We start from the raw sequence: 23,243 nt of genomic DNA on the forward strand, positions 1-23,243 counted from the left end.
GCATACTAGTTAAGTCACAAAACAATAGCAAGCTAGCAAGACCTTCATACAGCACTGTCAAAGAAATAAAAGAAGACATAGCTTCTCTGTTAAAACTATGTTACCAAAGAACTGGCCACTGTGTCCAGAAGTGATGTAAATACATTTGCAGGAAGGAAAGGCTTTCTGGTTACACAACAGTGCTAGCATGGGGCCACATATCCAAATTGGTATCAAGGGTGTAGAAACTGAGATGACTTTAGATTAGGGAGGATGTAAGGTGATGATAAAGGAAACTGTTTTTTATTTTTAGGAGGCATCCTATCTTAACACAGTATGAGGCTAATTTGGCAGAGTTTGTCGTCCTAGTATCCACAGGCCAAATGAGGGACCTAATGTGGGAGCTGACAAAGGAGGTCACCTTTAACCATCTGCTCTTTACATGGATACCCATGTCCTGACAGGAGTGCTTAAGAGGATGTTGTATGACACAGATATAAAAGGGGCACCGCACTGGGTACAGGTGAGCAGAACAACCCTTTCTAGACTTCATACGAGAGAAAAGACTGTCTTCTTAGGAGCCGGATACACTGAAAGGTTGCAGGTAAGCAAGCTTAGGCAATGAGTTGGGAAAGCAGGATGGGATGTTGTAAGAAAGCAATCACGACTGAAGGTTCCATGCCTATAATGAACCACCAATTAACAGCGTCTGCTGGAGTTCTAAGATGTCTGCTTGTAGAGTCACCTTTGAGTTGGAAAGAGAAAGTAAACTGTGGGCCAGCTGTAATATTATTGGCTTTAGGCTGGTGGATGGCCATGGATGTGACTGGCCTGGGCAAGAAAGTATACTAAAAACCCTCAAAGAAGAACTCAAAACAGATGCCACCTTGATTGTGCGTGCTGTTGCTGCTTGCTATTATGTGGATTTCCATAATGAACTGTATAACAGTCAATGGTACAGAAATTCGTTTGTACCGTTTTCGATTGTGCAAATACCCTATGAAGGAAAGAAGCATGGCTCTTTCAAGAGGATGAGGAAAACACTTGTATCTTAGTCTGTAGACTACTGGATTCTTACAGTTATACAGAAACAATGAGACAGAATAAAAAAGTGATTGACAGATATGCTGGATCCAGTGCTTCTTAAGCACAGGAGTTTTTAAATGCCACATTCATTTTGAGCAGCTTTATGCAACTATAAAAAAGAACAATGCACATTGGTCGACTGTGACACAACAATGGAGCAGTCCCACACAAATTGCTTGGTCACATCAGCTCCTCAGGGGAACACAAGCAATACATAGCAAATGGCACAAGCAAGTTACATTGCCAATGGAATGGAATCCTACCCAAAGCAATTCTCATTGATACAAAGTACTGTCTCATGCTCATTTGTCCATCACTTTTTATTGTCTCAGTAAGTCTCTTTGATAGCAAGAATATACCCAAATGCTGGCCGCAATAACATTTGCAGCTGCCAGCCCTAAACTTGCTGGGCACAAAAACTCAATGCTACCTTAGTGGTAGAGTGCAATAAGCCAAACATGGAAGAGGAGTGGTTTGTTTCTTTTCATGTGGGTCACAGCATTTGAATTTCACCTGACTCCTCCTTCCGGACAGCTGAAGACAGATTTACTTTTTTTTTTTATTCTACTGAGATTACTACACAAAGGCATTCCTATTTTTTAAGAACTACTGACTAAATCACATGTGCTGAACACATTTTGACTATCTCAAAGGTGACTTGCCAAACTAATACATAAGCAAAATTAGGCTGTTTATTATTCTGACAGAGTATTTGGTAAGTTACATTTCTTAAAAAAAAAAAAAAAAAAAAATCATGCAACAATTTCTTACACTACATATTAGAAAAAGCAATGCACATTGTATTTATTAAGGTTGTTCGGTTTTCAGTTTAAGGATTATTGAAAATAGTCTACTAAATAGTACCAAACAAATCCTATTGTCAAAGATTACTTTTAGCAATATAATTTCTAAATATATCAAATGTGTACGAAAGAAATGTATTGCTTTGTGGCCAACGGTTCCAAATAAATGTACTCTCCTTTAACATCATCATTAGTAGGAATTAAGGGTGATTACACAAAGGATGCTTGGCAGATTCCATTCCTGTTAAACATACATTCAAAAAATAGTAGTAAAAAGGCAGCTGCTCACCAAATCATCAACCGAGTGAGGGGCTGTTATCTGGGCTTGGCACAAATAAGCTCTACCAAAAAATTGGTTTGTGTGAGGCATTGCTTTGAAGTACATCTGCAGACAGTCTTGGCTCATTTCCAGATAGCCCATCTTAAAAAAAGACAAAAGAAGAGCATTAAATAGGATTATGCAATAGATGCTTCAAGCTTCTTCACTCTACAGGACAGGGTGCAACTATATGATGTGACTCAATGAGGTTTACACTGATTCCAGTAGTTCCACAATAAAAACAAATATGTTTCTAGCTGTCCTGTTAAATTTACTACTTGTCACACTGATGCGCTGTTTTCGCTTTCTTCTGTACAGGACAAAAGATATGCATTCTACGCAGGTGACCATAAGGGTTTACCATGTAGCTTTCTGCATTTCAGAAGGCTGTCACTGAAGACGCAAATGGATGGCAAAGTATTTTGTACTAACCTTGAACTGCTTTCAAATGGGAACTACACAGATAATAGTTTTAAGAAGAAATACAACCAGTTTGAATTCCATTCTGGCTGCAATACTGTAACAGCACTGATCCCCACATGAGGGGACATTAAAAAAAAAAACAGTTGACTCAAAAAGAGTAGCACCTACCTGTTGTAGTTTAGCAGCGATTAGATTAAGCATTAGCAGAAGACATCTTGTATTTAGTAGCTATTGTGAACATTTCGCGGAATCCATTTTGTATTCATGGCAGCCATTTTCTCTGCCACATGCTGCCATGTGCTCTGTCCTACCTTTCTGTTAAATACTCTTGAAAATCTGCCTAGTGACAAGTTATATTTAGCATCTCCCACTTCGCACATGCTCAGTAAGGTCTGCAGCTGTTAGCCCTTGAAAACTGTTAGCTCCTCCTACCTGTCGAATGTGCATTTCCACATGACCTTATATGTATAGAAGTCTTGCTTCTATAATTGTACCACCTCCTTTTAGCCCCTGCGTGGGTATAAAAGGACCATGCTCTCTCAGTTCAGTGTGCTACTTCAGACATTACCTAAGGGTGCTGTTTGAACTGTAGTACCACCTCATGAGGTTAATAAACTTTGTCTTTTATTTCAGTTTCTGTGCCAACTTCTTCCTACATGGTCTGAGGACTTTGTGCAGAGAAGGGTGAACCCCTTGCACTAGTAGGCCTTGGTGAGGCTTACTTCAACAAATTGGCGCCCGAACAGGGACTCATCGGCGACTCCGATGCCCAATGGATTGGTCGCGATGAAGGATTGGGATCTCGCTGCGAACGATCAATGCCTGAGGAGACCCGAGTCTTGGCAACCACAGTGTTTTTCCCTTCCTTCTGACTTGACCATCCAGGTGGCGCCGGTCCTCGACTGAGATCCTTTTTGTTCATTCGTCATGCAGTGACCATTTGGTTGATTTTAGAACTTGGCAGTTGGAACCTGGACACCCTGTGATTGGTAAGAGCCGTTTTACGGCACTTGCTGTGGGTTTTTGATGCCTTTGTTTGGTAATGTAGTTTAGCACTACTTACTGTGGCTCTCGTGTTTTGGGCGACTAGTCAATTTGTGTCCTTTGAATTGATATATAAATTGCAATTTATATAGGCAGGTAATGAGGAGAATTTTCTCCAGTTTAATTTTGATTTGAACGGCACCTTATGTGCTACTTTGATTATAATATTGCATATTCTGCACTATTTTTGGCATGCCTGTTTTTAGCGCACTTCGTAGGATGTGTTGCTTTTGTAATGGTACCAATTTGAGACTGGAAGAATCGCAACCGGCACCCCCAGAGGGGACGCCAAATAGAGTATGTGGAACAATGTATGTGTAAGCGAAAGTCTAGGCAAGATATGTTTGACTGTGTACGAATGTGGGAGAAAGAAGTGAGTGGACGAATGAAGCGTGAGCAAGCCTTGCTTGAGAAAGAGCAGCGGAAGAATGTATATGTGAAAGCATTGGAAATGAGAAAGAAAGAAATAAATGACTTAAAGGAGCTAGAAGAGAAAGAACGTAAATTACAGGTAACTGGGCAATACACCGTTAGGCAACCTCTCTATCCTATCCTTAATAAACCACATGATGATTTATTGTTATTAGATCGCCCCCCACCTCCGTATGTCGTTCCTTCTGCCCCTCATGAGTTAGTTAAGGCCTCCAGTTCGGAGCAACAGAAGATGCGAGACAGTCACTCTATGTTGCCTGCTGACCGTGCGTCTGAGCTTAGATCTATTGCTCGTAAAACAATTTGTAGCGTTGTCTCTGCTTCTGAACTTTTAGACAACATGAAAGGGTGGACGGAAAAGGAGCAGCTATATTTTACTGAGGCATTTGGCTCAGAAGTTATTGAACTATATCGGAAATATTCTGATGAGTTAGAGCCCGATGATGTAGCAGCTGATCATAAGCAAATACTTGATGGTCTTTTTGTTTTCTCCCAGGTGGCTGATGCAATCAGGCGTTTGGTGAAATTATGTGTTGCAGCAGACCGTTTGCGAGAGGAGAAAAGGGCAGTGGACGTAGTTGCACGGACATCTCAGACCGGCGGGGTGCAAGCTTCCATCTTTGGAACAGATAAGATTATGATAGTTCACGCGAAACCAATGCGGGAGGCTGCGCCTTTGTATGTTCCTCCTAAAGGATTGGGTACAAGTGATGATAAAACTTCTGTTGATGCTAAGGGTTATTTTATTTATAATTGGGTGTATACTCCTTGGAATAGGGCAGATGTAATGGCACTTAAAACAGCATTACCTGACCCGCAGAAAAATACAGCCGCCTTTTATGAGGAAGTTGAGGGAGCAATTAGTTCTTGTACTATGACTTTGGACAACTTGATTCTTTTGTTTAGCCTGAAGGTGTGGCTCTCATACAATATGTCGATGATATTTTGTTGGCGGCTGATACCCCTGAGCAATGTGAAAAGTGCACCTTGCCCTTACTTTCTTTTCTTGCTTCACATCATCATAAAGTGTCACGAAAGAAATTGCAATATTGTAGACCAAAGGTAACCTATTTAGGTCACCTTTTGTCTAAGGAGGGCCGTGCACTTACATCAGATCATATTCAAGCAATTTTAGACACACCAGTACCCTCTACTCAGAAAGATGTTCATGCATTCCTTGGTCTTACTTCTTTTTGTAGGCAATGGATATTAGGGTTTTCACACATTGTCAAACCTTTGCTAGCACTTTTGACTAAAGATACTCCAATGCCCCTCCCATGGACAGATGAATTGACATTCCTGGCTCCTCACATTACACTGAAGAGATGTGCAACACTAAATCCAGCCACTTTGTTGCCATATCCGGTGACTCAGCCTCAGTCACAAGAAACACATGACTGTCTATTCCTTACCGAAGAACAGACAAAGGGCCGTATTGATTTACAAGATACGCCCCTTCCAGATGTAGACGGGGAATTGTGGGTTGATGGGTCTTGTTTGAAGTTGCCAGATGGTACGACCTCAGCTGCATATGCAATCACCACAATACACACGGTAGTGGAGACAGCTTGTATACCACAGAAGTCAGCTCAAGCAGCTGAACTGATAGCTTTGGCACGAGCATGTGAGCTTAGTACTGACTTATGTGTGAACATTTATACAGACAGCTGCTATGCTTTTGGAGTGGCTCATGATTTTGGTTTGCTTTGGAAGGAGAAAGGTTTTCTCACATCCCACGGGATGCAGATAATGCATGGAGAATTAGTGCATAACCTCTTGACTGCATTGACATATCCAAAGAAAATAGCTATTGTGAAATGTAGTGCACATAAGAAAGTGACCGATAAGATAGGGCAAGGTAATGCTCTTATAGACTGCGTAGCACGTAAGACTGCGATGCAGAGAAGTACTACTTCTATGTATGTAGTGAAGTCACAAGCTGAACTTTGGCATAATGCTAGACAAGACGTATTAGATATACAGAAATCTGCTTCTGTGAAAGAACGTGAGCAATGGTCTGAAGAAGGAGAATTGGATGATGAGGGCTGTTGGCGGAATAAGCAGATGGATAAATGGAAATTGCCTATAGCTTTTGTACAACCTATGGTTCAGATGGCACATGGGCTGGCACATGTTAGATCTTCAACAATAACGAAGTTGCTTACGCAAGTTTGGGAGCATCCAGAAATTTCGAGTACAGCTAAGAGAGTAGTACAGTCTTGTTTGATCGGTTTACAATACAATCCTGGAAAAGGGACATGTACTCCTGCGGGAGGGTTTGCTACACCAACTGCACCTTTTGAAGTTCTACAAATGGATTATATTCAGCTTGAACGCTGCAACAATTTAAAGTATGTCTTGGTGGTGGTATGTGCCTTCAGTAAATGGATAGAGGCGTACCCCACAAAGGATAATACTGCCATTACCACAGCGAAGGTGCTTTTGAAATCATTTTTCCCTAGGTTTGGTGTTTGCAGACTTTTATGGAATGATAACGGACCTCATTTTGTTGGCAAAGTTATTAAGTATGTCCTGAAAGGATTAGGGATCAAACAGAAGTTCCATGCGGTTTTCCACCCACAATCAGCAGGGTTGGTGGAAAGGTATAATGCTACTTTGAAGCTGAAGTTAACGAAGATACAGGCTTCCACATCCTTAACTTGGCCGTATGCATTACCGTTGGCATTATTGTCTATTAGGTCAGTGCTACACTCTGTATTTGGAAGGCCAATGAACGTTTGGGGAGTTCCTAAGCCAAATTCTGTATATGATGTACCTTGTGTCCTGATGAATGATTATTTGGCACAGTTAACCGACAATTTGGTTTCTATTCATCAACAGGTTCGAGAAGCACTTCCTGACAGATCTACAGGTGAAGGCCATGAACTCCGACCTGGTGACCAGGTGATGATTAAGTCCTTTGAAAGATCAAGCAGCTTGGAACCAAGGTGGCGAGGCCCAGAACAGGTGCTCCTTGCGAAAAGGACAGCAGTTCGAGTGACGAACCGAAAGAATTGGGTCCATAGTACTCACTGCAAGAGAGTGCTACCTACCTTGGTGGAACCTGCTGTGCTGACCGATCATCAAGAGATTTTGACTTCGGAGAAAGGCCGTGCTATATCACCTGACGAATCTGCAGAGGTCTTCCCGGACCATACGACTTCTGGAGTGTCGCGATATAATTTGAGACCGAGGAAAGAATCTGAAAATGTTTTGAAAAAACTGGTTGAGCTACCACCCTGGGTTAGTGAAATGGAGAGCCAATGTGGCAAGGGGGGTGGGGGGGAATCAGCCATGCATTAGAGTAGTGACACCCGTCTTGGCCCGTGGTGAAGAAATCAGCGGCTGCCCATGGATAAGAGCTCCAACGATTGGTTTTAATTAATTTCTAAAAGGGTCGATTATCACTGTTGCTAAAATGAATAACAAACTGATCATTAGTACTATGGGGTTTGTACTTGTTTTGGTGGTTATAGCAATAATCACCTGGTTTGTTGAAAAGAAGGCTCCTGCTCGTGAGTTTTTGTTGCCACTACTCCAGTACCAGAGGATCACTATTACTTTATGCTTCCCTATCAGGAGCAGAAGCACCGTCAATCGTACTTCAATAATACTTTCATTCAGATGTTGCATCATACTCATAATGCTACAAATACTACTAACTGTTGGGTATGTGGAATGATACCTTCGCATCAAAAGAAAGGAGGAACACCTTTCATTCCTCTTCCTTTTTCACACAATGGTTATTGTCAAGCTTGGTACACGCTTTTGTTTGGATCTGGAAAACGTACAGAGGGCGGACTTCTTTTTCGCCTTAATAAAGTATGCTACCAAGACAAAGATGGGTATCCCCAAGCCAAAGGAACTAAATGGGAATGGGAAGAGTATCAACCGGACAATGTTTCAATACCATATGTCTTCACAAATATAAGAGACTCTGACAAGAAAGAACAATTTGTGATTTCTGTTACAAAAACTAAAGCAGATTTATGTATACGTAGCATTGGGCGAATTCCAGTAGGGATAAGCGATTGTACCTTGATTTTAACTATTGAGGGTGTAAATAATAGTAGTTTTACAGCTTCACATAATACATATTTTGTTTGTGGTAACTATGGATATTACCAACTACCTGTTGGGTGGTCAGGTGTGTGTAATGATTGCAATATTTTTCACATGCTATATCTGTATTCAGTGTGGTCCAATGTTCTGCTCCATGTGTATTACTGCTTGTATGCCTACCAAAAGAAATATTAAAGAAATGAAAGCACAACATATGTTAGATAAGGAAATAGCTGAAATGATGAGCATAAATATACAAGATGAATATTTAGATTATCCCAGAAAGACTAATGTCTTCAGCTAATGCTGAAAGGGTCGTATGTTGTAGTTTAGCAGCGATTAGATTAAGCATTAGCAGAAGACATCTTGTATTTAGTAACTATTGTGAACATTTTGCGGAATCCATTTTGTATTCATGGCAGCCATTTTCTCTGCCACATGCTGCCATGTGCTCACCATGTGCTCTGTCCTACCTTTCTGTTAACTACTCTTGAAAATCTGCCTAGTGACAAGTTATATTTAGCATCTCCCACTTCACAAATGCTCAGTAAGGTCTGCAGCTGTTAGTCCTTGAAAACTGTAGCTCCTCCTACCTGTCGACTGTGCATTTCCACATGACCTTATATGTATAGAAGTCTTGCTTCTATAATCGTACCACCTCCTTTTAGCCCCTGCGTGGGTATAAAAGGACCATGCTCTCTCAGTTCAGTGTGCTACTTCAGACATTACCTAAGGGTGCTGTTTGAACTGTAGTACCATCTCATGAGGTTAATAAACTTTGTCTTTTATTTCAGTTTCTATGCCAACTTCTTCCTACATGGTCTGAGGACTTTGTGCAGAGAAGGGTGAACCCCTTGCACTAGTAGGCCTTGCTGAGGCTTACTTCAACATACCTATTACCAGGTTTCCACTATACCTTTGATACCCTTTAGGGAAAGCTGACAACATGCGAGTACAAGGAACAGTCGAGAACTCCCACATTGCTCACTGACATATCGCTCATCATATCATTCGATCTCTTCTCTTGGCATTACCCCTCTTCACAATCAGTTCCATCGGCAAATTACCCCTGATGGTTAACCACTAAATGTTATCCACCCACCTCAAGCAAAACACATTGAAAATCGAAATATTTGCATTATGGAAATTGATCTACTTTCATGTCTTGACCATCTAGACACATGAACCAGGCCCACCACAAAACAAACTATTCCCAGTAAAAAATATATGAGTGATAATAAATGTTAGCCCCTAAAAAACATAAAAGCCACCATCACTTTAGTATGCGCCCGTCCTGACTACACCAACTGACTATAATTCTGAAACTCTCGCTACTACTTTAGAAGCTAGAGAACCAAGAATGCATCTGCTAGAGAACTAAAGAGCACTCATGTCTCAAACTCTCAAATCTTTATACCAGCTGCCCGTGCCTCAATGTACCTCCTTTAATGCTATGTTTCTTGCACATCAAGCCATTCACAGCAGTGGACGACCCTTACTTCAATCTATACTCCAAGCAACATTACACAATGCTTACGTTTGGTCCTAATCTTGACCACACCTCCATTTAAAAAGATGTCACTGCTAGAAGCTGCTCTGCAGTTTCAGGCAAACTCAAACTATGTTCCTACAACACTGAGGATACGCAATATCATCTAAAGTTTTAAAGAGCATTAAACACTGGTTTCTTTCCATCCACATCATTGTATGCTTTGCTATATGATGACTGGTGAAATACACAAGTTTTTAAGTGTTAAATAACCATCCTGTACCTCAACTATCACCTCCATAAAGGTCAAATTACAAGCCACATTTCAAATGGGAACCAGGAACCAGACGTGAATCAAAGTTCCTCAGGGCCGGATAGAGATCAAATGTTATTAATACATAGAAGTTATCATATGGTGACTTACAAACCTTCGTTTCAAAGCCTAACAGAAAAAATAACAAGGAAATGTAAAATGTGCTCATTTGAATTATGGTGGATAATGTGGCCTCAATTCACATTTACCCACAATTAAGAGAGGTATCCCTATGCCAATAAAGGGACGGGGTTATTATTATAACAAACGCAAAAATTCCCTTTATAGATTTCATCAATATACGTCCTTACTAGTATTGCTGGCATACAAAAATATGTCAAAATCGTAATAAAGTAGTTATCATACAGCAGTGTTCAAACCACTCAAATTAAACATCCTACTCAATCTCTTTCATATTGTGCTTACCTCCTATAATGGCATTCCTCTCCTTCCTTCTCGCATCATAATCAATGTCTGCCATCTTTAGAGCCCTATTTATATCTCACGCTTTTCAACTGTGCATTTTCTTCCACATCTGATTGTCTCGTCTTTCAGCCACTTTGAAATCAGGCTGTTATGCTATATAAAATATAAAAATGTAGTGCCTAATTTTAAATATGAACAACCTCTACCTGGTTGTTTTTAAACTCCATAAATCTAAATCCTCATTTATAATTTAAAACGGCTATTATTTTTATTGTACGATTTAACGCCATGTCGTCATATTGTCCGTTTTGTAATATCGCGATATTAGAATGCGCTTTGTTGCCAATCTTCTATGTCTCATTTTTCTTCCATCTTAAATTCAGACTGTATACTTTATATAGATATATTGCCCAATTTTGAACATTAGCTACCCCACAATGGTTAATTTAAGACCCTGTGAATGTAATTAATCATTTATAATTTTGGGCGTCTGTTATTCTTATAATAATACAGGGAGTGCAGAATTATTAGGCAAATGAGTATTTTGACCACATCATCCTCTTTATGCATGTTGTCTTACTCCAAGCTGTATAGGCTCGAAAGCCTACTACCAATTAAGCATATCAGGTGATGTGCATCTCTGTAATGAGAAGGGGTGTGGTCTAATGACATCAACACCCTATATCAGGTGTGCATAATTATTAGGCAACTTCCTTTCCTTTGGCAAAATGGGTCAAAAGAAGGACTTGACAGGCTCAGAAAAGTCAAAAATAGTGAGATATCTTGCAGAGGGATGCAGCACTCTTAAAATTGCAAAGCTTCTGAAGCGTGATCATCGAACAATCAAGCGTTTCATTCAAAATAGTCAACAGGGTCGCAAGAAGCGTGTGGAAAAACCAAGGCGCAAAATAACTGCCCATGAACTGAGAAAAGTCAAGCGTGCAGCTGCCACGATGCCACTTGCCACCAGTTTGGCCATATTTCAGAGCTGCAACATCACTGGAGTGCCCAAAAGCACAAGGTGTGCAATACTCAGAGACATGGCCAAGGTAAGAAAGGCTGAAAGACGACCACCACTGAACAAGACACACAAGCTGAAACGTCAAGACTGGGCCAAGAAATATCTCAAGACTGATTTTCTAAGGTTTTATGGACTGATGAAATGAGAGTGAGTCTTGATGGGCCAGATGGATGGGCCCGTGGCTGGATTGGTAAAGGGCAGAGAGCTCCAGTCCGACTCAGACGCCAGCAAGGTGGAGGTGGAGTACTGGTTTGGGCTGGTATCATCAAAGATGAGCTTGTGGGGCCTTTTCGGGTTGAGGATGGAGTCAAGCTCAACTCCCAGTCCTACTGCCAGTTTCTGGTAGACACCTTCTTCAAGCAGTGGTACAGGAAGAAGTCTGCATCCTTCAAGAAAAACTGGATTTTCATGCAGGACAATGCTCCATCACACGCGTCCAAGTACTCCACAGCGTGGCTGGCAAGAAAGGGTATAAAAGAAGGAAATCTAATGACATGGCCTCCTTGTTCACCTGATCTGAACCCCATTGAGAACCTGTGGTCCATCATCAAATGTGAGATTTACAAGGAGGGAAAACAGTACACCTCTCTGAACAGTGTCTGGGAGGCTGTGGTTGCTGCTGCACGCAATGTTGATGGTGAACAGATCAAAACACTGACAGAATCCATGGATGGCAGGCTTTTGAGTGTCCTTGCAAAGAAAGGTGGCTATATTGGTCACTGATTTGTTTTTGTTTTGTTTTTGAATGTCAGACATGTATATTTGTGAATGTTGAGATGTTATATTGGTTTCACTGGTAATAATAAATAATTGAAATGGGTATATATTTGTTTTTTGTTAAAAGTTGCCTAATAATTATGCACAGTAATAGTCACCTGCACACACAGATATCCCCCTAACATAGCTAAAACTAAAAACAAACTAAAAACTACTTCCAAAAATATTCAGCTTTGATATTAATGAGTTTTTTGGGTTCATTGAGAACATGGTTGTTGTTCAATAATAAGATTAATCCTCAAAAATACAACTTGCCTAATAATTCTGCACTCCCTGTATTAAACACAGTATCATCATTATACCCGTTTTGGATATCACGTTATATGGATATTAACCCCATTCTCTCCAATTCAAAATATTATCATAGAGGGCCACCTTATCTTATACATAACTGGCAATACATATAGATCCGTAATTTGCCTATTTCACCAGATATTCCCATTCTTCTGCTGTTTAAACCCTCCTTACATGTTTCAAATTAACACATATAAAACTTTTCTTTTCCTTTTCTTATCTATGTCTCCACCTGGCATTGTGCCTTTAACTCTTTCTAATATGCACCATTTTAAATCACTTTCCTTATGATTCTGTTCAATATAGTGTTCTACTAAAGGTGCATTTTTCCTTTTTGTTCTTATAGCTGATCTGATCTCATTGAGTCTCACTCTAATTTCTCTACTTGTCTCTCTTACATATCCTTTGTTGCATGAGCAAATAATCAGATACAGGGAGTGCAGAATTATTAGGCAAATTACTATTTTGACCACATCATCCTCTTTATGCATGTTGTCTTACTCCAAGCTGTATAGGCTCGAAAGCCTACTACCAATTAAGCATATTAGGTGATGTGCATCTCTGTAATGAGAAGGGGTGTGGTCTAATGACATCAACACCCTATATCAGGTGTGCATAATTATTAGGCAACTTCCTTTCCTTTGGCAAAATGGGTCAAAAGAAGGACTTGACAGGCTCAGAAAAGTCAAAAATAGTGAGATATCTTGCAGAGGGATGCAGCACTCTTAAAATTGCAAAGCTTCTGAAGCGTGATCATCGAACAATCAAGCGTTTCATTCAAAATAGTCAACAGGGTCGCAAGAAGCGTGTGGAAAAACCAAGGCGCAAAATAACTGCCCATGAACTGAGAAAAGTCAAGCGTGCAGCTGCCACAATGCCACTTGCCACCAGTTTGGCCATATTTCAGAGCTGCAACATCACTAGAGTGCCCAAAAGCACAAGGTGTGCAATACTCAGAGACATGGCCAAGGTAAGAAAGGCTGAAAGACGACCACCACTGAACAAGACACACAAGCTGAAACGTCAAGACTGGGCCAATAAATATCTCAAGACTGATTTTTCTAAGGTTTTATGGACTGATGAAATGAGAGTGAGTCTTGATGGGCCAGTTGGATGGGCCCGTGGCTGGATTGGTAATGGGCAGAGAGCTCCAGTCCGACTCAGACGCCAGCAAGGTGGAGGTGGAGTACTGGTTTGGGCTGGTATCATCAAAGATGAGCTTGTGGGGCCTTTTCGGGTTGAGGATGGAGTCAAGCTCAACTCCCAGTCCTACTGCCAGTTCCTGGAAGACACCTTCTTCAAGCAGCGGTACAGGAAGAAGTCTGCATCCTTCAAGAAAAACATGATTTTCATGCAGGACAATGCTCCATCACACGCGTCCAAGTACTCCACAGCGTGGCTGGCAAGAAAGGGTATAAAAGAAGGAAATCTAATGACATGGCCTCCTTGTTCACCTGATCTGAACCCCATTGAGAACCTGTGGTCCATCATCAAATGTGAGATTTACAAGGAGGGAAAACAGTACACCTCTCTGAACAGTGTCTGGGAGGCTGTGGTTGCTGCTGCACGCAATGTTGATGGTGAACAGATCAAAACACTGACAGAATCCATGGATGGCAGGCTTTCGAGTGTCCTTGCAAAGAAAGGTGGCTATATTGGTCACTGATTTGTTTTTGTTTTGTTTTTGAATGTCAGACATGTATATTTGTGAATGTTGAGATGTTATATTGGTTTCACTGGTAATAATAAATAATTGAAATGGGTATATATTTTTTTTTTGTTAAGTTGCCTAATAATTATGCACAGTAATAGTCACCTGCACACACAGATATCCCCCTAACATAGCTAAAACTAAAAACAAACTAAAAACTACTTCCAAAAATATTCAGCTTTGATATTAATGAGTTTTTTGGGTTCATTGAGAACATGGTTGTTGTTCAATAATAAAATTAATCCTCAAAAATACAACTTGCCTAATAATTCTGCACTCCCTGTATATTAAATGTTTTGTTTTGTAATCTTATGATGACTAATCCCATTTAATTCCACTTCTGCACCCTTAATGAGGTTACTACAATTACCACAGGTTCTGTAGGAAAGTACCATCTTGCCTGGCATGTTACCCCCATTTTTCACTGTATATATGTTGTTTTAGTTGTATGTGTCACTGGGACCCTGCCAGCCAGGGCCCCAGTGCTCATAAGTGTGCCTGAATGTGTTACCTGTGTTATGACTAACTGTCTCACTGAGGCTCTGCTAATCAGAACCTCAGTGGTTATGCTCTCTCATTTCTTTCAAATTGTCACTAACAGGCTAGTGACCAATTTTACCAATTTACATTGGCATACTGGAACACCCTTATAATTCCCTAGTATATGGTACTGAGGTACCCAGGGTATTGGGGTTCCAGGAGATCCCTATGGGCTGCAGCATTTCTTTTGCCACCCATAGGAAGCTCTGACAATTCTTACACAGGCCTGCCACTGCAGCCTGAGTGAAATAACGTCCACGTTATTTCACAGCCATTTTACACTGCACTTAAGTAACTTATAAGTCACCTATATGTCTAACCTTTACGTGGTAAAGGTTGGGTGCTAAGTTACTTAGTGTGTGGGCACCCTGGCACTAGCCAAGGTGCCCCCACATTGTTCAGGACCAATTCCCCGGACTTTGTGAGTGCGGGGACACCATTACACGCGTGCACTACATATAGGTCACTACCTATGTGTAGCTTCACAATGGTAACTCCGAATATGGCCATGTAACATGTCTAAGATCATGGAATTGCCCCCTCTATGCCATCCTGACATTGTTGGTGCAATCCCATGATCCCACGGGTCTCTAGCACAGACCCTAGCACTGCCAAACTGCCTTTCCCGGGGTTTCACTGCAGCTGCTGCTGCTGCCAACCCCTCAGACAGGTTTCTGCCCTCCTGGGGTCCAGCCAGGCTTGGCCCAGGAAGGCAGAACAAAGGACTTCCTCAGAGAGAGGGTGTTACACCCTCTCCCTTTGGAAAATGGTGTTAGGGCTGGGGAGGAGTAGCCTCCCCCAGCCTCTGGAAATGCTTTCATGGGCACAGATGGTGCCCATTTCTGCATAAGCCAGTCTACACCGATTCAGGGACCCCTCAGCCCTGCTCTGGCGCGAAACTGGACAAAGGAAAGGGGAGTGACCACTCCCCTGACCTGCACCTCCCCTGGGAGGTGCTCAGAGCTCCTCCAGTGTGCTCCAGACCTCTGCCATCTTGGAAACAGAGGTGCTGCTGGCACACTGGACTGCTCTGAGTGGCCAGGGCCAGCAGGTGATGTCAGAGACTCCTTCTGATAGGCTCCTTCAGGTGTTGCTAGCCTATCTTCTCTCCTAAGTAGCCCAACCCTCTTTTCTGGCTATTTAGGGTCTCTGCTTTGGGGATTTCCTTAGATAACGAATGCAAGAGCTCATCCGAGTTCCTCTGCATCTCTCTCTTCACCTTCTGCCAAGGAATCGACTGCTGACCGCGCTGGAAGCCTGCAAAACTGCAACAAAGTAGCGAAGATGACTACTGCAACTCTGTAACGCTGATCCTGCCGCCTTCTCGACTGCTTTCCTGGTGGTGGATGCTGTGGGGGTAGTCTGCCTCCTCTCTGCACTAGAAGCTCCTAAGAAATCTCCCGTGGGTCGACGGAATCGTCCCCCTGCAACCACAGGCACCAAAGAACTGCATCACTGGTACCCTGGGTCTCCTCTCAGCACAACGAGCAAGGTCCCTTGAATCCAGCAACTCTGTCCAAGTGACTCCTACAGTCCAGTGACTCTTCAGTCCAAGTTTGGTGGAGGTAAGTCCTTGCCTCCCCACGCCAGACAGCATTGCTGGGAACCGCGACTTTTGCAGCTACTCCGGCCTGTGTGCACTTCCGGCGGAAATCCTTTGTGCACAGCCAAGCCTGGTTCCATGGCACTCTAACCTGCATTGCATGACTTTCTAAGTTGTCCTCCGGCGACGTGGGACTCCTTTGTGCGACTTCGGGTGAGCACCGTTTCACTCCTCTTCGTAGTGCCTGTTCCGGCACTTCTGCGGGTGCTGCCTGCTTCTGAGAGGGCCCCTTGTCTTGCTCGACGCCCCCTCTGTCCCCAGACGCAATTGGCGACATCCTGGTCCCTCCTGGGCCACAGCAGCATCCAAAAACCCTAACCGCACGACTTGCAGCTAGCAAGGCTTGTTTGCGGTCTTTCTTCAGGAAAACACTTTTGCACGACTCTCCACGGCGTGAGGGATCCGTCCTCCAAAGGGGAAGTTCCTAGCCCTTGTCGTTCCTGCAGAATCTTCAGCTTCTACTGTACAGTAGCAGCTTCTTTGCACCCACAGCTGGCATTTCCTGGGCATCTGCCCATCTCCGACTTGCTTGTGACTTTTGGACTTGGTCCCCTTGTTCCACAGGTACCCTCGACTGGAAATCCCTCGTTGTTGCATTGCTGGTTTGTGTCTTTCCTGCAGAATTCCCCTATCACGACTTCAATGTCCTTTGGGGAACTTTAGTGCACTTTGCACTCACTTTTCAGGGTCTTGGGGTGGGCTATTTTTCTAACCCTAACTGTTTTCTTACAGTCCCAGCGACCCTCTACAAGGTCACATAGGTTTGGGGTCCATTTGTGGTTCGCATTCCACTTTTGGAGTATATGGTTTGTGTTGCCCCTATCCCTATGTGTCTCCATTGCATCCTATTGTAACTATGCATTGTTTGCACTGTTCTCTAATACTATACTGCATATTTTTGGTATTGTGTACATATATCTTGTGTATATTTGCTATCCTCATACTGAGGGTACTCACTGAGATACTTTTGGCATATTGTCATAAAAATAAAGTACCTTTATTTTTAGTATATCTGTGTATTGTGTTTTCTTATGATATTGTGCATATGACACTAGTGGTACTGTAGGAGCTTCACTCGTCTCCTAGTTCAGCCTAAGCTGCTCTGCTAAGCTACCATTATCTATCAGCCTATGCTGCTAGACACCCTATACACTAATAAGGGATAACTGGGCCTGGTGCAAGGTGTAAGTACCCCTTGGTACTCACTACAAGCCAGTCCAGCCTCCTACATTGGTTGTGCAGTGGTGGGATAAGTGCTCTGTAACTACTTACCACTTTTGTCATTGTACTTTTCATAAGAGAAAAATATATAAAACAAGTTCAGTGTATGTACACATAACCAAAAAGTTTTGCATTTCTTTTCTCACTTCTTTTCTAAAGTGCTGAAAAGTACCTCTAAACTTTCTAAAAAGTGCTTAAAAGTTTAAAAAGTTTTTTTCTGTCTTTCCAAAAGTTCTGAAAAACTTTTTTCTCACTTTTTCTATCACTTAAACACTTTCTAAAATGTCTGGCACAGGCCAAACTGTTGATCTGTCCAAACTTGCTTATGATCACCTTAGCTGGAAAGGAGCAAGGAGTCTCTGCATAGAAAGAGGTTTAAGTGTAGGGAAGAATCCCCCTAGAGAACTGTTGGTGAATATGCTTGTTGAACAGGATAAGGCCAGAGTTGGCACTCCTGTTGAAAAGTTAGCTGATGGTTCCCACTCTGATTCTGGGGCACCCCTAGCAAAAGAAGTGGGAGGGAAACTTCCAAGCCTGCCCCCTAGCAAACCATCTAGCATAGCTGGTACTGATGTAGAGTTACATCATACTGATAGTGTTGTCTCACATCACAGTAAGAGTATCCCTTCTCATCATAGTAGAAGTGCTGTTTCTGTTAGCCAAGTTGTTAAGGTGCCATCTGTTAGGGCCAGGTCTCCTTCTGTTTTATCTCAGCATACTTCTGTCTCTAGACATGCCTCACCCACCCACCCTGATGACAGAGTGTTAGAAAGGGAGCTCAATAGATTGAGAGTGGAACAAACCAGACTGAAGCTCAAGAAGCAACAGCTGGATTTGGATAGGCAGTCCCTAGAGGTGGAAAGGGAAAGACAGAAATTGGGTTTAGAAACCCATGGTGGCAGCAGCAGTATTCCCCATAGTCATCCTGCAAAAGAGCATGATTCCAGGAATCTGCACAAGATAGTTCCTCCTTATAAGGAGGGGGATGACATTAACAAGTGGTTTGCTGCACTTGAGAGGGCCTGTGTTGTACAGGATGTCCCTCAAAGGCAGTGGGCTGCTATCCTATGGCTATCATTTAGTGGAAAGGGAAGGGATAGGCTCCTTACTGTAAAAGAAAGTGATGCCAATAATTTTGCAGTTCTTAAGAATGCACTCCTAGGTGGTTATGGCTTAACCACTGAACAGTACAGGATGAAGTTCAGAGAAACCAAAAAGGAGTCTTCACAAGACTGGGTAGACTTTGTTGACCATTCAGTGAAGGCCTTGGAGGGGTGGTTACATGGCAGTAAAGTTACTGATTATGAAAGCCTGTATAACTTAATCCTGAGAGAGCATATACTTAATAACTGTGTTTCTGATTTGTTGCACCAGTACCTGGTAGACTCAGATCTGACCTCTCCCCAAGAATTGGGAAAGAAGGCAGACAAATGGGTCAGAACAAGGGTGAACAGAAAAGTTCATACAGGGGGTGACAAAGATGGCAATAAGAAGAAGGATGGTAAGTCTTCTGACAAGGGTGGGGACAAATCTAAAAATGAGTCTTCACCAGGCCCACAAAAACACTCTGGTGGGGGTGGTGGGCCCAAATCCTCTTCAAATCAAAACAAAGAAAAGAAACCATGGTGCTATTTATGTAAAATAAAAGGCCATTGGACAACAGATCCCAGTTGTCCAAAGAAAAGCACCAATCCTCCTACCACTACAACCCCTACTGCTACACCTAGTGTCCCTAATAATAGCAGTGGTGGTGGGAGAAAACCTACTAATAGCCAATCCAAGGGAGTAGCTGGGCTCACTTTTGGTAACTTAGTTGGGGTTGGTCTTGTTAGGGAGACCACAGAGGCTGTGTTAGTCTCTGAGGGGGCTATTGATTTAGCCACCTTAGTTGCTTGTCCCCTTAATTATGGATAAGTACAAGCAACTACCCCTAATAAATGGTGTTGAGGTTCAGGCCTACAGGGACACAGGTGCCAGTGCTACAATGGTAATAGAGAAACTGGTCCACCCTGAACAACACCTACTTGGTCACCAGTACCAAGTAACCGATGCTCACAACAACACACTTAGCCTCCCTATGGCTGTTGTAAATCTCAACTGGGGGGGGGGGGTTACTGGTCCAAAGAAAGTTGTGGTTGCCTCAGATTTACCTGTAGACTGTCTACTTGGAAATGATTTAGAGACATCAGCTTGGTCAGATGTGGAGTTGGAGGCCCATGCAGCAATGCTGGGCATTCCAGGGCATATTTTTGCTTTGACAAGGGCTCAGGCCAAAAAGCAAAAAGGACAGGGTGACTTGGATGCTGGAACAATGGACCAAGTCCTCCCTAAAGCTAGGGCTAGTAGAAGTAAAGCACTACCTACTATCCCTCCCTCTACAGTGGATTCTACTTCGGAGGAAGAAGAATTTCCACCCTGTGCAGAACCTACACCAGAAGAGCTGGAAGCAGACACTGCTGAGCTTTTGGGTGAAGGGGGGCCTGCCAGGGAGGAGCTGAGTGTGGCACAGCAAACCTGTCCCACACTAGAGGGTCTAAGACAGCAAGCTGTCAAACAAGCTAATGGGGATGTCAGTGACTCTCACAGAGTTTACTGGGAAGACAACCTCTTGTACACTGAAGCAAGGGATCCTAAACCTGGAACTGCCAGGTTAGTGATTCCTCAGGAGTACAGAAAATTCCTCCTAACTCTAGCCCACGATATTCCCCTAGCTGGACCTTTGGGGCAAATGAAAACTTGGGACAGACTTGTTCCCTTGTTTCATTGGCCTAGAATGTCAGAGGACACAAAGGAATTTTGTAAGTCCTGTGAAACCTGTCAAGCCAGTGGCAAGACAGGTGGCACCCCAAAGGCACCCCTTATCCCACTGCCTCTGGTTGGAATTCCCTTTGAAAGGGTAGGGGTTGACATAGTTGCCCCCCTTGACCCTCCTACTGCTTCAGGCAATAGGTTTATCTTGGTGGTAGTGGACCATGCCACCAGATATCCTGAAGCTATTCCTCTAAGGACCACTACAGCCCCTGCAGTGGCAAAGGCCCTCCTGGGAATCTTTTCCAGGGTGGGCTTCCCAAAAGAGGTGGTATCGGACAGAGGAAGCAATTTCATGTCTGCTTACTTAAAAGGCCATGTGGAAGGAGTGTGGTGTGACATACAAGTTCACTACACCCTATCATCCACAAACAAATGGACTGGTGGAGAGATTTAACAAAACTCTCAAAGGCATGATTATGGGACTCCCTGAAAAACTCCGTAGGAGATGGGATATCCTTTTACCATGCCTCCTTTTTGCTTACAGGGAGGTACCCCAGAAAGGAGTGGGTTTCAGCCCCTTTGAATTCCTCTTTGGACACCCTGTGAGAGGGCCTCTAACACTTGTTAAGGAGGGCTGGGAACAACCTTTAAAAGCTCCAAAGCAAGACATAGTGGACTATGTACTTGGCCTTAGATCAAGGATGGCTGAGTACATGAAAAAGGCCAGTAAAAACCTTCAGGCCAGCCAAGAGCTCCAAAAGCAATGGCATGACCAGAAGGCTGTTTTGGTTCAGTACCAACCAGGGCAGAAAGTGGGTCTTGGAGCCTGTGGCCCCAAGAGCACTCCAAGATAAATGGAGTGGACCCCACACAATTGTTGAGAAAAAGGGTGAAGTCACCTACTTAGTTGACTTAGGCAGTGCCAGGAGTCCCCTTAGGGTGCTCCATGTCAATCGCCTGAAACCCTACTATGACAGGGCTGATCTCACCCTGCTCATGGCAATAGATGAGGGACAGGAAGAAGAGAGTGACCCTCTCCCTGATCTCTTCTCTTCCACAGAACAAGATGCTCTAGTGGAAGGGGTTGTACTGGCAGATTGTCTTACTGCTGAGCAAAAAGACCACTGCATAAATCTCCTGGGTCAGTTTTCTGAACTCTTCTCTACTGTGCCAGGCACCACTTCATGGTGTGAGCACACTATAGATACTGGAGACAGCTTGCATGTCAAAAGTAAGATCTATAGGCAGCCTGACCATGTCAGAGACTGCATAAAACAAGAAGTGCAGAAAATGTTAGAACTGGGAGTGGTTGAGCACTCTGAAAGTCCATGGGCCTCTCCTGTGGTACTTGTACCAAAACCTCATTCCAAAGATGGAAAGAAGGAAATGCGGTTTTGTGTAGACTATAGAGGTCTCAACCAAGTAACCAAAACTGATGCTCACCCTATACCCAGGGCAGATGAGCTCATAGATACACTGGCATCTGCCAAGTATCTAAGCACTTTTGACTTGACTGCAGGGTATTGGCAGATCAAATTATCAGAAGATGCAAAAGCAAAAACTGCATTTTCAACCATTGGAGGCCATTACCAATTCACAGTAATGCCTTTTGGATTGAAAAATGCACCTGCCACTTTTCAGAGGTTGGTGAATACAGTCCTGCAAGGGCTGGAAGCTTTTAGTGCAGCATATCTGGACGATATAGCTGTCTTTAGCTCCAGTTGGGATGATCACCTGGTCCACCTATGGAAAGTTTTAGAGGCCCTGCAAAAGGCAGGCCTCACTATCAATGCTTCAAAGTGCCAGATAGGGCAGGGGAAGGTGGTTTATCTGGGACACCTGGTTGGTGGAGAATAAATTGCACCACTTCAGGGGAAAATCCAAACTATTATAGATTGGGTTCCCCCTACAACTCAGACCCAGGTGAGAGCCTTCTTAGGCCTCACTGGGTATTACAGGAGGTTCATTAAGAACTATGGCTCCATTGCAGCCCCTCTTAATGACCTCACATCCAAGAAAATGCCTAAAAAAGTATTGTGGAGAGCTAGCTGTCAGAAAGCTTTTGAGGAGCTGAAGCAGGCACCTGTCCTGAAAAGCCCCTGTTACTCCAAGAAATTCATTGTCCAAACTGATGCATTTGAATTAGGGGTAGGGGCAGTCCTTTCACAACTTAATTCTGAGGGCCATGATCAACCTGTTGCTTTTATTAGTAGGAGGTTGACCCCTAGAGAAAAGCGTTGGTCTGCCATAGAGAGGGAGGCCTTTGCTGTGGTCTGGGCACTGAAGAAGTTGAGGCCATACCTGTTTGGCACTCACTTCATTGTTCAGACAGACCACAAACCTCTACTTTGGCTAAAACAAATGGAAGGTGAAAACCCTAAATTGTTGAGGTGGTCTATATCCCTACAGGGAATGGACTATACAGTGGAACATAGACCTGGGAGTACCCACTCCAATGCAGATGGACTCTCCAGATATTTCCACTTAGACAATGAAGACTCATCAGGTCATGGCTAGTCTTATTGTCCTTCGTTTGGGGGGGGGGGGGGGTTGTGTAGGAAAGCACCATCTTGCCTGGCATGTTACCCCCATTTTTCACTGTATATATGTTGTTTTAGTTGTATGTGTCACTGGGACCCTGCCAGCCAGGGCCCCAGTGCTCATAAGTGTGCCTGAATGTGTTACCTGTGTTATGACTAACTGTCTCACCGAGGCTCTGCTAATCAGAACCTCAGTGGTTATGCTCTCTCATTTCTTTCAAATTGTCACTAACAGGCTAGTGACCAATTTTACCAATTTACATTGGCATACTGGAACACCCTTATAATTCCCTAGTATATGGTACTGAGGTACCCAGGGTATTGGGGATCCAGGAGATCCCTATGGGCTGCAGCATTTCTTTTGCCACCCATAGGAAGCTCTGACAATTCTTACACAGGCCTGCCACTG

At 43.2% G+C, this 23,243-nt stretch overlaps 1 protein-coding gene across 2 annotated transcripts in view; it reads right to left on the reverse strand.

Moving 5' to 3' along the window:
* The window catches only part of CFAP46 (cilia and flagella associated protein 46), a 1,580,346-nt gene that overhangs the window by 1,407,536 nt on the left and 149,567 nt on the right, over window positions 1–23,243 (reverse strand). For both annotated transcript variants that reach the window (XM_069239769.1, XM_069239768.1), the window contains exon 5: window positions 2,158–2,289. In XM_069239769.1, coding sequence (XP_069095870.1) covers window positions 2,158–2,289 — 132 coding nt within the window. The remainder of the gene's footprint in view (window positions 1–2,157; window positions 2,290–23,243) is intronic.

Source organism: Pleurodeles waltl, chromosome 6 (assembly GCF_031143425.1).
Source record: "Pleurodeles waltl isolate 20211129_DDA chromosome 6, aPleWal1.hap1.20221129, whole genome shotgun sequence".
In the NCBI taxonomy this organism is placed as follows: domain Eukaryota; kingdom Metazoa; phylum Chordata; class Amphibia; order Caudata; family Salamandridae; genus Pleurodeles; species Pleurodeles waltl.